The sequence below is a fragment of the Pan troglodytes genome, chromosome 1 (genome assembly GCF_028858775.2).
Source record: "Pan troglodytes isolate AG18354 chromosome 1, NHGRI_mPanTro3-v2.0_pri, whole genome shotgun sequence".
NCBI lineage: Eukaryota > Metazoa > Chordata > Mammalia > Primates > Hominidae > Pan > Pan troglodytes.
In genome coordinates, this window is record NC_072398.2 from 179,358,467 (window position 1) to 179,372,672 (window position 14,206).

The following is a 14,206-nucleotide window of genomic DNA, read 5'->3' on the forward strand; positions in this document are numbered from 1 at the left end:
TTTCTTCTTTCTGTCAAAATTGATTTTCATAAAAATGAATAAATACTCACTCTGAGTCTAACACATCCTCTGCGAGAGCCTCTCATCATTTTGTCCTTGGACTAAAAGAAAAACAAAGCATTCAATGAATAAAACATTAACAGACTGGTAAATTGTTTTTAGAATCATCTGGGGATAAAAGGACAAGATTTACAGTAATACCCATCCCTTCTGCCAATTCCCCTTCCAAAAAGAAACTACTTATGGATAGGAAAATAAACAGATTTTAAATGAAAATGTCATACAGTCTATATAAATTAACCTAATCATAGAACTTTACACTTACCTTTAATGTAACATGTATTACATCATTATTTTCATTCCTTCTTCATTCCCTTAAGTACGAATGTTTCTCATACTTTAGAGAGTCAGAGAACCACCTAGAAGGCTAAGAATCACCTGGAGGTTTAAGAATCACTCCCAGATAATTATTTTGTTTTGTTTTGTTTTGAGATGGAGTCCCGCTTTGTCGCCCAGGCTGGAGTGCAATGTCTCAATCTTGGCTCACTGCAACCTCTGCCTCCTGGGTTCAAGCGATTCTCCTGCCTCAGCCTCCAGAGTAGCTGGGATTACAGGCACCCGCCACCATGCTCAGCTAATTTTTGTGTTTTTGATAGAGACGGGGTTTCACCATGTTGGCCAGGCTGGTCTCGAACTCCTGACCTCAGGTGATCCACCCACCTCGGCCTCCCAAAGTGCTGTGATTACAGGCGTGAGTCACCGCACCCGGCTGCCCCCAGATAATTATGACAAAGGCAAACAGAAGACCATACCTCAAGAAGTATTGCTTTAGCTTTACCTCTGCAATTCCCCAAATGGGTAACATTTTTTGCTTCTGTGACTTCTCATCCAATGTCCCTCAGTTTGGAATTTTCTTGACCCAAATGTTCTGCCTCGTTGTCATTCCAAGCACCTTAGCTCTGTCTGATTTAGATTTCCACCCTGGGCTCCCAGAGTCTTCTGTGTGTTCCCCTATTGTGGCATGCATCACCCTGTGTTATAATTGCTGGTTTACTTCACCCACAAGACTACACATACCTTAGGGGGTAGGAATTGTATCTGACTTATGCCTCAGAACAGTGTCTGGTACACATCAGGTGCTCAAAAAACATTTACTGATGAAATGTAACTTAGCCTTTCTGTGTCTCTTACTAAACTGAGCCAAGCAAAGCCTATGTTATGCAAAAGTGCTATGTTTACATTCAGTAAATATTCCTAAGAGTAAATTAGTCATGTGCAATACAACAAAGTAACATCTCAAATAATGGAAGTTGAACAAATACTTAATACTTGAACAACTGGTATTTTCCTGTACTCCACCTGTGTGAGAAAGCAGCAAAACAAGCCAATATTGAATGATTATGTTTTAAAGATGATTATCCCACATGAAACTATAGATGCCCTACATCCAAAGTCTTGAGCCGTAAGAATTCATGTTCAGAAGTGATTACCGAGATACTAAACAGAGTATTCTTTTTGTTCTAACTATAAATATCAGGACTCATATATTTTAGGAAAAAAATTTCTCAATACCAAGCAGAGTTGAAAAGAGTTCTTTACTAATAACACAGTGAAAGAAAACAGTTGATGAAAACATTCCTTAAGCATTTAGTCACCCTTTTACTGTACCCTATACTTATCTTCCCTTCAAAAGTGTAAAGGAAATACACAAAAATAATAATTAGATTTGAAAATCCCTGATGAGGTTAGAATGCAAAATTAACCCAAACAAGGTAAGAATATATTCATCCTTGATCCTCTTCTACTATAACACAATTTTTTAAATAAAATTACAGTAAACAGAAAAAAGGCAAGACAGGTCCCAGTGGTAATACAACTATTAGGGTTACAAATTAAACAACATTAAGAGGGCCAATTATAATCCTAGTCGTTTCCTAATTTCCTAATCCAGCACTTTGGGAGTCCAAGGCAAGAGGGTCACTTGGGCCCAGGAGTTCGAGGTCGGCCTGGGCAACATGGCGAAACTCTATCTCTACAAAAAATACAAAATATTAGCTAGGTGTGGTGGTACACACCTATAGTCCCAGCTCTCAGGAGGCTGAGAGGTGGGAGGACTGCTTGAGCCAAGGAGGTCAAGGCTGCAGTGAGCCATGACCACACCCCTGCACTCTAGCCTGGGTGACAGAGCAAAACCCTTTTCTCAACAACAACAAAAAAGAAAAAACTAAGAGAGATAACTGAAAATAATTAAAACGAATACAACTAGGAAATAATCACGCAAATCCAGAATGTGTGACATTCTACAAAACAACTGGCTTAGATTCTTGCAAAATGTAAAAAAAAAAAAAAAAAAAAAAAAAAAGACTAACACGTAAACAATCGTAATAGAGCAAAAATAAGTGCTGTGGACTCCAGAAGGCTCCTCCCAGTCAAGGAAAAAGATCAGGGAAGGAAGCAAAACTGAAATGATCAGGTTTCAAGTTTCAACCTGGGGCTTTAAAAAAGAAAGAAAAAAGAAATCTGATAAAAAGAAAAGGAAGGTAGTGGGGGAAAGGCCATTCCAAGACAAGGAAACAACATCAGCGAAGGCACAGATGTAGAAAACTTTACTTTCCTATTCATAGGAGAGTAGATGTACAGACAAGAGCACAGGGTGCAGACAGGAACTTACAGATAAGACTGAAGGCCAGGAACAGTGGCTCACGCTTGTAATCCCAACACTTTGGGAGACTGAGGTGGGCAGATCACTTGACTGAGGCCAGGAGTTCAAGGCCAGCCTGGCTAACGTGGTGAAACCCTATCTCTACTAAAAATACAAAAATTAGCTGGGCATGGTGGTGCACACCTGTAATCCCAGCTACTCGGGAGGCTGAAGTAGGAGAATCCCTTGAACCTGGGAGGCGGAGGTTGCAGTGAGCCGAGATGGCGCTGCTGCACTCCATCCTGGGAAACAGTGTGACTGTTTCAAAAAAATTAAAATTAAACATTTTTAAAAATGAGGCTGAAAAGAAGATTACAGGGACCAGATCCTGAAGGGTCTGAAAAAAAACATGGAGTAGTTAAGGAAATTTAACTTTATTCAATAGTTAATGGGGAGCTACTAAAGGTTTACAAAGAGGGCAATAGCATTCTTAAAGGTGTGTTTTAGCAAAATAACACCGTTAAATAAGAGGACTTGGAGAAAGGGATAATAGCAACATTAATAATAACAATAGCAGAAGCAGCAGATGCTCACTCATTGCTGCCCCTTATGTAACAGGCACTTTATATACAGTAAACCTTACAAGCCTTTGCATGGTAAGAATTATTCCTATATTAAAAATGAAAATGACACTAGGGATATCAAGTAAGTTACCCAGTGTTACATATGTAAAATGTGGCTGAGTTGCACAGTTGGAGATGCCTGTCCGGCAAATCATTCTCCCAGACCTTATCTGAGCTGTAATAGCATCAAATTATCCTCTTTCACAATAGCACAGGGCCCTCTCCCTCCCTCTCTCCACTCAGCTTTAATGCGGGGCTATAGGGAAGCTGGTGTGACTGCTTCCACCAGACATAGCCTTTTCTGATAAAGGAAGCTGACCAATCACAGGACCCACTACCCCACAGGGAAGGACAGAGTCATCTCCCAGGAAGTTTTTCAACCGGGGCAAAGGGAAGAGCTCCCTCCTATCTGCTCTTGAAGCTGTGAGGTACAGAGGCCACTGGTCCTGTGCCTTCTATGCGAAGAAAGCAAGCCTACACAGCAAGAGAAGCACAGAGATAAGGAGGAAAGTCCCAGCTGCCAGTGATCTTCAGCTACCTCCTGGTCTGAAGCAAATCTGTCTAAGCCAATGCCATTCACCAAATATTAGGTTATTTCTGATGAATCCTAGTAGCTTCCGGTAATGAAAGAAAGGTAGCTGACATAACGCCAGCAATCTTCCTACTGAGTGTTATCTTACCAATGTTCTGAAACCTGCTAACAAATGTCCTTTTTTAAGCAAATTGGCACAAATAGATATGTGGTCTACAGCCCAGTAACTGTCACTCTCTCTGCCTCCAGCTACAAGGCCCGGTACCTTAAAAAAGGACCACTCTGAAATGAATGCTACTGTCTTTTCGGCTGGATGACAAAACAGGATTACCCCCATGAAGTGGGAATATCGAACTGATATGTTCTACTCGGAAGGGGTTCTCGGGCTACTCCTGAGCTCAAGCAATCCACCTGCCTCGGCCTCCCAAGGTGCTGGGATTACAGGTGCAAGCCACTGTGCCTAGCCAAAAGTTGGTTCTTTAAAAAATCAACAAAATTGATAAATCATTAGCTAGACTGACCAAGGAAAAAAAAGGGGATTCAAAGTACTAAAATCAGGAACGAAAGAAAAAAAACATTATTACCAATCTTACAAAAACAAAAAAATTCTAAGGAAATACAATGAACAACAAATTAGATGAAACCAATAAATTCCAAGAAAGATATAAACTGCCAAAACGGACTAAAGAAAAAATAGAAAATCTGAATAGACGTAAAATAAGTATAAAGACTGAATTAGTAATCAAAAAACTTCTCACAAAGAAAAGCGCAGGCCCAGATGGTGAGTTCTATAAAATGTTTAAAGAATTAACGACATACCTTCACAAACTCTTCCAAAATATAGAAGAGCGAACACTTTCCAATTTTTCTATAAAGCTAGTATTATTCTAATACCAAAACCAGAAAAAAAATCGTACGTAAAAAACAGTATCTGTTTCTAATATAGATGGACAAATTCTCAACAAAATACTAGCAAACAAAATCCAGCAAGATATAAAAAGGATTATATACTATGACCAAGTGGGATTTATCCCAAGAATACAAGGTTGAGTCAACGTATAAGAAACAATCAATATAATATACCATATTAATAAAATAAAGAACAAAAATCACATGATCATCTCAAAAGACACAGAAAAGGTACTTTTAAAAAAATCTAACACCATTTCATGATAAAAACCACTCAACAAACTACAAACAGAAGGGAACTTCTTTGACTTAATAAGGGGCATCTATGAAAAGCCCAAGGTAACCGCATATGTAATGATGAAAGATTAAAAGCTTTATACCTAAGAACAAGACAAAAATGTCTTATCTTGCTACTCCTGCTCAACACTGTACTGGAGGTACTAGCCAGAGAAATCAGGCAAGAAAAGGAAATAAAGGCATCTAGATTAGAAAGGAAGAGTTTAAAGTATTTCTGTTTGAAGAAGACATAACCTTACATATAGAAAATCCTAGGGGGCTGGGTGCAATGGATCACACCTGTAATCCCAGCACTTTGGGAGGCTGCGACAGGTGGATCACTTGAGGTCAGAAGTTCAAGACCAGCCTGGCCAACATGGTGAAACCCCATGTCTACTAAAAATACAAAAATTAGCTGGGAGTGGTGGGCGCCTGTAGTCCCAGCTACTCAGGAGGCTGAGGCTAGAGAATCGCTTGAACCCAGGAGGTTGTAGTGAGCCGAGATTGTGCCACTGCACTCCAGCCTGGGCAATAGAGCAAAACTCCGTCTCAAAAACAAAAAACAACAACAACAAAGAAAATCCTAAGGAATCCACACCAAAAACAAACTATTAGAGCTAATAAATGAGCTCACCAAAGTTTCAAACAGAAATTCAATAACAAAAATTAATTGTATTTTTATACTTTTAGATTTAAAAAATTTGGAGATATAACTAAGAAAACAATTCCATTTATAATAGCATCAAAAGGTAAAATACTTAGTAGTAAATTTAATAAAAGAAGCATAAGACTTGTACACTGAAAACTACAAAACAACACAAGGAAATTAAAGAAGACCTAAATAAATAGAAAGATACCTCATGCTCTTAGATTGAAAGACTTAATGTTGTTAAGATGGCAGTACTCCCTAAATTGATTTACAGATTCAATATAATACCTATCAAAATCCTAACTCCCCTTTTCTGTTGTAGAAATTGATAAGGTGATGCTAAAATTCAGTGGTTTTGCAAGGGACCCAGAATAGCCAGAACAAACTTCAAAAAAAGAACATTGGAGGACTCACACTTCTCAATTCCAAAATGCAACACAAAACCACAGTAATAATAGACAGTGTGGTACTGACATTAGGATATGCATAGGATCAATGGAATAGAATTGCAAGTATAGAAATAAACCCATACATACATAATCAAGTGATTTTTTTTTACAAGAGTGCCAAGACTATCCAATAGGGAATAGTCTTTCCAACAAATGATGATTAAACCATATGTAAAAGAATGAAGCTGGATACCTACCCTATGCCATAAAAAAAAGTTAACTCAAAATGGATCCAAGACCTAAATTTAAAGGGTAAAACTAATAAGTTCTTAGATAAAAATGTAGGTATAAATCTTTGTGACCTTGGAATCAGCAATGGTTACATGATACCAAAAGCACAAGCAATAAAAGAAATATTAATAAACTGGGCATCATCAAAATTAAAAACATTTGTCCTTAAAGAACACTATCACACTAAGGAAGGAGGATCCCTTGAGCCCAGGAGTTTGAGGTTATGATGAGCTATAATCATGCCACTGCACCATAGCCTGGGCAACAGAATGAGACCATGTCTTTAAAAAAAAACCAACCAAACAAACAAAAAACACTACCAAGAAAGTGAAAAGACAAACCAAAGAATGAGAGAAAATATTTGCAAATCATATATATCTGGGTAGGGGTATAGTATCGAGAATATATACAGAACTCGTACAACTCAACAATAAAAAGACAACCCAATTTAAAAATGGGCAAAGGATGTGAGTAGATATTTTGCCTAAGAAAATCAAGTTAAGAAGATAGTTTCAGCTGGTGATAAGTGTTAAGAAAATAAAGGAAGGTGATTGTCTTAGTGCATCTTGTGCTACTATAACAGAATACCAGAGACTGCATAATTTATAACAGAAATTTATTTTCTCAAGTTTTAAGGGGCTGGGAATTCCAAGATCCAAGCACCAGCATCTGGTGAGAGCCCTCTTATTTATCGCAGAGCAGAGGGTGGAAAGGCAAAGAGTACAAGTGAGCGAGCCCTTTTTGTGATGGCGTTGATCTGTTTACAAGGGGACTGCCTAAACACTTTCCATTAGCCCCCACTTCCCAACACTGTTGCAGTGTTGCAGTTAAGTTTCCAACACATGAATGCTGGGGGACACATTTAAATTAGAGCAGTGATGATCAGAAAGTTATTGTTGGGAAAGGAGGTTCTATTTTAACTTAAGTAGCTTGAAAAAGCTCTTCAAGGAGTTGATACAAGAACTGAGATTTGAATTAGAGGACCGAGTAAAGTGAAGAATCTGCGGGCAAAGTCCCAGGCAGAGGGAAGAGCAGGAAATGATTCATCAGTAGACTTGCTCTCCCATTCTCGGCAAGGGCTATTTCACATTTTCTCCACTCTCTCCCTCAGCACATCTCCACCTGGCTTTCTCAAAGGCATTTAAAACTCAACATGGGCTGGGCGCGGTGGCTCACGTCTATAATCCCAGCACTTTGGGAGGCCGAGGCGGACGGATCACATGAGGTCAAGACCAGCCTGGCCAACATGGTGAAACCCTGTCTCTACTAAAAGTACAAAAATTAGCCGGATGTGGTGGCACACGCCTGTAATCCCAGCTACTAGGGAGGCTGAGGCAGCTAGAATTGCTTGAACCTGGGAGACAGAGGTTGCAGTGAGCCGAGATTGCGCCACTACACTCCAGCCTGGGCAACAGCGCAAGACTCCGTCTCAAAAACAAAACAAAACAAAACTCAACATGTATAAAACTAACTCGTGATCCTGTCTCTCTTCCATCCAATCAATCAAAGTCCCCTCATTTCTGTCTCATAAAAGCTCTCAAATCTTCTTTCATGAGGTCATAAGGGAAAAAGAAAAACAAACTCTCAAAACCTTTCATTTAACCTCATCTCTACCATCAACCACCCCAATCCAGCCCTCTACAATACATCCCAATATTGTATCACCTGCTTTTTTTTTTTTTTTTAGACAAGGTCTCACTCTGTTGCCCAGGCTGGAGTACAGTGGCACAATTTTGGCTCACTGTAACCTCTGCCTCCTAGGCTCAAGTGATCCTCCCACCTCAGCCTCCAGAGTAGCTGGGACTACAGGCACGTGCCACCACACCCAGCTAATTTTTTTTTTCCTTGTAGAGAAGGGGTTTTGCCTTGTTGCCCAAGCTGCCTCAAACGCCTGGGCTCAAGCGATCTACCCACCTCAGCCTCCCAAAGTGCTGAGACTACAGGAGTGAGCCACCGTACCCAGCCTGTATCACCTTCTAATTCTTCTCTATCTCTTCTTCCTCTCCTCCAATCCTTTCTCCACACAGGAGCCAGGAGTCTTTTCAAAACATGAATCTGATCAGGTTACTTCATCGATTAAAAAACAAAACAAGCAAGCAAGCAAAAAAAAGTACTTCATGGCTCTACATTGCACTTAAAATATAATGCACATTTATCAATTTGCTCTCTCTAGAGACCCTGCTTGGCCTGGCTCCAGCCTACCTCAAAATACCCCATCATCCCTGGGCCCCACCCACACTCATCTTTCAGTTCCCTGAACCAGCCAATCACTTTCTTGCCTAAGGACTTTTACATGGATTGTTCTCATTGCCTGAAGTGCCTTTACTCATCTACCCTCACTCTTTTTACTGGCTAATTCCTACTTACCCTCAGTTCCCTGAGGAGGGAAGCTTTACCTGAACCTCTAGAGCAGATAGCCAACCCTTCACTTCTAACAAGGATATAATAAAACCCTTTTTTTCCCATAATACTGTGGGAAAATAAAATCCTATGGGCTTGAGTGTATCCCCCAAAAGTTCATGTGTTAGAAACCTAATCCCTCCATCCTCATGAATAGATTAATGAGGACTCTGTCCTCCTTGATGGATTAATGTCACTATTACAGGAGTGTGCTCTTTATTGATGGAGTGACTTTGTCGTAAAAGCAATTTCCCTCACCTCTCTTGCTCTACCTCTCTCACCATGTGATGCCCTCCACCATGTTATGAAGCAGCAAGAAGACACTATGCTCTTCCAGTTGCTAAAACCATGAGCCAAAATAAACTTTTTTCCTTTATAAATTATCTAGTCTGTGGTATTCTGTTATAGCAACAGAAAACAGACTAAGACATAAAATGTCCATGGATTTCTCAATGTTCTTCTAAAAAGCTCTAGGGTCCTAGCAACATTTCTGCAAGCCATAAGGATTAGATCTTTTGTTTTCAACTGGTCTGGAAGGATAATAAAACCCTCTCTCATTTCCCAGAGAAGTTTAAAAGGTTACAGCCTGGAGCAGTTCCCTAGGCCAAGCTTCCAAGGTGCTAAGAAAAGGGGTACAGCTATCTCCCTAGATATTTGTATGTAAAAAGAGATAAAACTCCAGATATGCCAAAGGGTTGGAGTTAGGATTTAGGCTTATTACCTTTCCTAAGTGACCGTTTCATGAGGGGAGGGGGACAGTTGCCTATTTCCCCTTCATAGGAGAGAAAAATAATTTTTCCTTGTCCCCCACCTACAGAGTGTCTGGCTACTCACGCAGGACAATTGACCTGGCTTTTATAGCATCATCCTAGGGGTAAGGACTAGGGCAAAAGCAGGCCAATACATTTATTATTATGAAATGTCTCTGATCCAGAATACCTTGTGTGCATTCATGATAAAATTAACAAAGATAAATAATTAAGAGCCTGCCAAGTACTTTATAAATCTGTAATTAAACAATTCTGAAATTACTTAATTTCATCATCCCTATTAGCCTTAAATTCTAGGAGAATATTGACCTATTACACAGAGGAAACTCAAAAAATATTGAATAAATGATAGGACGGAGACACATAAGTACAGCTAGCCATTTAAATTTTCATTAACGTAACCCTCAATTTTATGTACTATGCCTCAACAGCCAGTAATTTGAAGCTTCTATTATTATTCTGATTATGTTGGTCAGAAAATTAAAATCGGCTGCCCAAAGACAAATTAAACTTCACAGATTTTAGTGTGTTACTAAGTCTGTTAAACCTGCCTCAAATGAAAAAAAAACATTTGGCCTTTACGCTAGCTACCATCTTTATAACCACTTGACACTTACCTTTTTTAAAAGTCAGTACTTTTTCTGTAAAGAAACATCTAAGGAATGCTGATTCCAAACATTCTAATCAATACTGTGTGCCTAGCTCTAGGCAGCAAACACCTTAGGATATCTAGATTCTCTTCGATATACTGTCAGTGTGAAAATCAATTTATTCTGTAGATCTAAACAGATATTTATCTCGGCATTGACCCGGTGCTCCCAGGAAGCTGAGAAACAGATCCTAACCTCCAACTGTTACATTATCAAAATAGTTGGTGATATAATCAACACATTTGTAAGGCCCTGCTAGAAGTAATCTAGGATGGGGTTAAGCAACCAAAAGCAGCTTTTTGCTGGCTATAAATAAAGAACCTTCTGGAAATCAGTAAATTAATAAAATCAGAAACAATTTTTATTTTCCCAGGGTAAGAAATTTCTGAAAGAGTCACATAAGTCTATCAGAAAGTAGAACTTATCTTGCCAAAATTAATTTCACAAACTATTCTAGAAAATATCCTTCTATGGCTTACTTAATGTGAGAAACATGTATTTATAGGAATACATACTGTAGTGGACTGAATGTTTACATCCCCCCAAAGTTCATATGTTGAAATCCCAACCCCTAAGGTGATGGTATTAGGAGGTGCGCCTTTGGGAAGTGATTAGGTCACAAGGGCAGAGCCCTCATGAATGGGATTAATTCCCTTATAAAAGAGGCCCCAGTCAGAGCAAGGTAATGACCAACAATGAGATGACCTGCATTCTCAAGAGAATAGCTCATAATAATCTCAAATCACACAGCGGTCTGCCTGCTTGGTCCATTTCTTAAATCCTTAGGAAAAAGTAATTGTAAGAACATACTAAGAACTATTTAGCTAAATGTCAGTCTTAAATCTGCTTTAATATGGCAACGCACAGTGGCTCACACCTGTAATTTCAGCATTTTGGAGGCTGAGGCAGGGGGATCACTTCAGGCCAGGAGTTGGAGACCAGCCTGGGCAACATAGTGAGAACCCATCTCTAAAAAAAAAAAAAATTTTTTTAATTAGCCAGGTGTGGTGGCACACACCTGTAATCCTAGGTACTCAGGGGGCTGCAGTGGAAGGATCCTGTTAGCCCAGGAGTTAGAGGTTACAATGCACTGCACTCCAGTCTGGGCATCAGAGTGAGAGCCTGTTTCAAAAAAAAAAAAAATTATCTTTACATTACTATTATTCCCACCCTATCTTTCAGAACCTAATTAATGCCTGGGACCTGGAAGGTATTATTAATAGATAAATGTCTGCTCAATGAATGGTCCCAGACCACTTTCCCAGTTATCTTACTCATCCAACAAACATAATTCACTCAAAATATGCCCATTCAGTCCCAATTCAAGCTATTCAACACTCCCAAGTAACACAGGGGAAACCTTTTCCCCGGTTCTGTTAACTTTCAGTCCTCTTCAATCAAATTTTTACAACTGTATTTTAAATTATTACAATAAAACAATTAGAGATTAATAATATCTAATAAAAAGCACTAAATCAAAAGCACAAAAGTAACTACTTGATTATATCTTGATTGTAACTACTTAATTATATCTCCAACAGGACTGCAAGCTTTTAGAAGATTAATTCAGTTTATTCCTAGCACATACTGAGTACTAAAAACATCTTATTAAGTTTAAAAGTTAACTCATAAAATCTAGCTTGGTGCCAGTATATACTGCAATCAATAAAAACCTGTTTAATTGGAAATATAAATATGAATTTACAAAGTAAATGTGTCTGAAAAAGTTTTGTGCAAACATATTTAAAATTCAGTAAGGAAGATTTCCTTGCCATTTACATTAATTCTACAATCCTTTTATAAAGCAAAGAATGGCCGAGTATGGTGGCTCATGCCATAATCCCAGCACTTTGGGAGGCTGAAGTGGGAGGATTGCTTGAGCTCAGGAATTTGAGACCAGCCTGGGCAACATAGTGAGACTTCCTCTTTACTAAAATTTTAAAAAAATAAAAATTAGCCAGACATGGTGGTGTGTGCCTATAGTCCCAGCTACTGGAGGGCTGAGGCAGGAGGATTGCCTGAGCCCAGGAGGTCAAGGCTGCAATGACCCCTGACTGCGCCACTGCACTCCAGCCTGGACCACAGAGCGAGACCCTATCTCAAAAAAAAAAAAAAAAAAAAAAAAAAAAAAAAAAAAAACTAGGAATGCCTCCCCGAATCTGTTACATGAGGACACTTAAATTTATTTGAATGTTAATTTTACTTTGCTTAAAGTACACTGTGTTGAAGATCAAGCAATAAACTCACTGACTTGCTATGAATCTCTCACAGCTAAAAGTGAGGTCTCCTTCTGAACTTATTAATACACAGCATGCCATATTACTTTTCTTAAGGCACTTATTATTTCTGTCTTACATGATAATAACGTATGTGCATGTCTCATCACTTCTCCCAAAGGTAGTTTCTGACTCATCCTTGTCCCCACCGCCCCAACTCAATATGCTACCCTTGCTACACTGTACTTTGCAAAGAACATTTAATATGTTGATGGTAGAAGACCTGGGGACAATGAATGTGGACAAATGTCACAACAGTTCCTCTCCTTTACGCATAAATGTAAACACTGTTTCCACATTGAGAGACATGTTAGTTCATTTCCAAGTGCATATGAGGTTGCACACATAGCCAGTGTTGTACCTTGGACCATCTACTACTGGCACACAGGAGGAAAACTTGACAGGCAAACTAACCCATGAAGACAGGAATCACAAGATGCTGGTTCTAGGGCATGGGACAGACAGGAAAGGGACAGGAGGGAATTTTGCAGGAAGATAACAATGCTTCATATTTTGATTGGGATATTAGTGACAAGGCTGTAAATAAATGCAAAGACTCATCTAATTATACGCTTAAAATATGTGTTTTTTACTGGAAGAAAATTATACGTCAATAAAAGTAAATTAATAAATAGTACTTGACAAAATTCTACAAAGATACACTAATTACAACAATTACAAAATAGGAAATGATAGCAGCAACTCTCACTCACTCCTGTAGTTTTTTTTTTTTAAGGCATTCTTGCTATGTTGGCCAGTCTGGTCTTGAACTCCTGACCTCAAGCAATCCTCTGGACTTGGCCTCCCAAAGTGCTAAGATTACAGGTGTGAGCCACTGCATCTGTTCAGATTTTTATTTTTATTTTTATGAGACAGGGTCTTACTCTGTCACCTAGGCTGGAGTGCAGTGGTGCAATCATAGCTCACTACAGGAGCACATCACCACACCCAGCTAATATTTTTGTATTTTTTGTAGTGACAGGGTTTCATCATGTTGCCCAGGCTGGTCTCTAACTCCTGAACTCAAGGGATCTGCCTGCCTCAGCCTCTCAAAGTGATAGGATTACAGGTATGAGCCACCGTGCCCTGCCTTTCTTTTCTTTAAAAAAAATTTTTTTTATACAGGCAGGGTCTCGCTATGTTGTTCAGGCTGGTCTCAAATTCCTGGCCTCGAGCAGTACTGGGATTACAGGTGTGAGCCACCACACCCAGAATGTAGTCTCCTTTCTATTTAAGAGAGCACGGACTCCTAAAGCCATCCTGATAGCATTTAATGTACTAGAGACCCTTCCCCAGTTACTGCCTTGGGACAGTCAATAGCCCCAAATGTCATTATGCTTCCAGAAAGCTACACCAACAAAAACTCTTGAGTAGTCACAGACTCACAATAATGGAGAAATTTTCCCCATCACTCATCCTTCAAGTTATCATAGATAACTATCTCATCCTTCCCTCCTTTCCCTGTCAGTTACAGATGGTCTCATTTTGAGCATCAGATTTAATGTCTATTGATTCAATATACAAAAATATATCAGTAAACAAGGTAACGGTGATTTTGGGGGTCTCTCCAAGATCCTGGGAACAAGGCTGCCTTCCCTTAAAGAAAAGAGACATATATCAAAACAGAGATATATACAAGATCATCTTTAAGAGATGGAACAGCCTGGAGATCATTATACTAAGTATTTTAGAACTAGAGAAAGAAGGCCAGAACTAATATCAGAAGGCAAGGATAGAAGTTTTTTTGACCCAAAGATTAAACCTGTTACATTCTGGTAATAGGTATGTCTCTAACATGGA

At 39.1% G+C, this 14,206-nt stretch overlaps 1 protein-coding gene across 21 annotated transcripts in view; it reads right to left on the reverse strand.

Annotated features, from left to right (window-relative positions):
• The window catches only part of OSBPL9 (oxysterol binding protein like 9), a 275,611-nt gene that overhangs the window by 135,238 nt on the left and 126,167 nt on the right, over positions 1-14,206 (reverse strand). For 18 of the 21 annotated variants that reach the window (NM_001280144.1, XM_063795750.1, XM_063795636.1 and 15 more), the window contains 1 exon segment: positions 51-101. The exons of the other annotated variants lie outside the window; for them this stretch is intronic. In NM_001280144.1, coding sequence (NP_001267073.1) covers positions 51-101 — 51 coding nt within the window. 21 annotated transcript variants of the gene reach the window in all.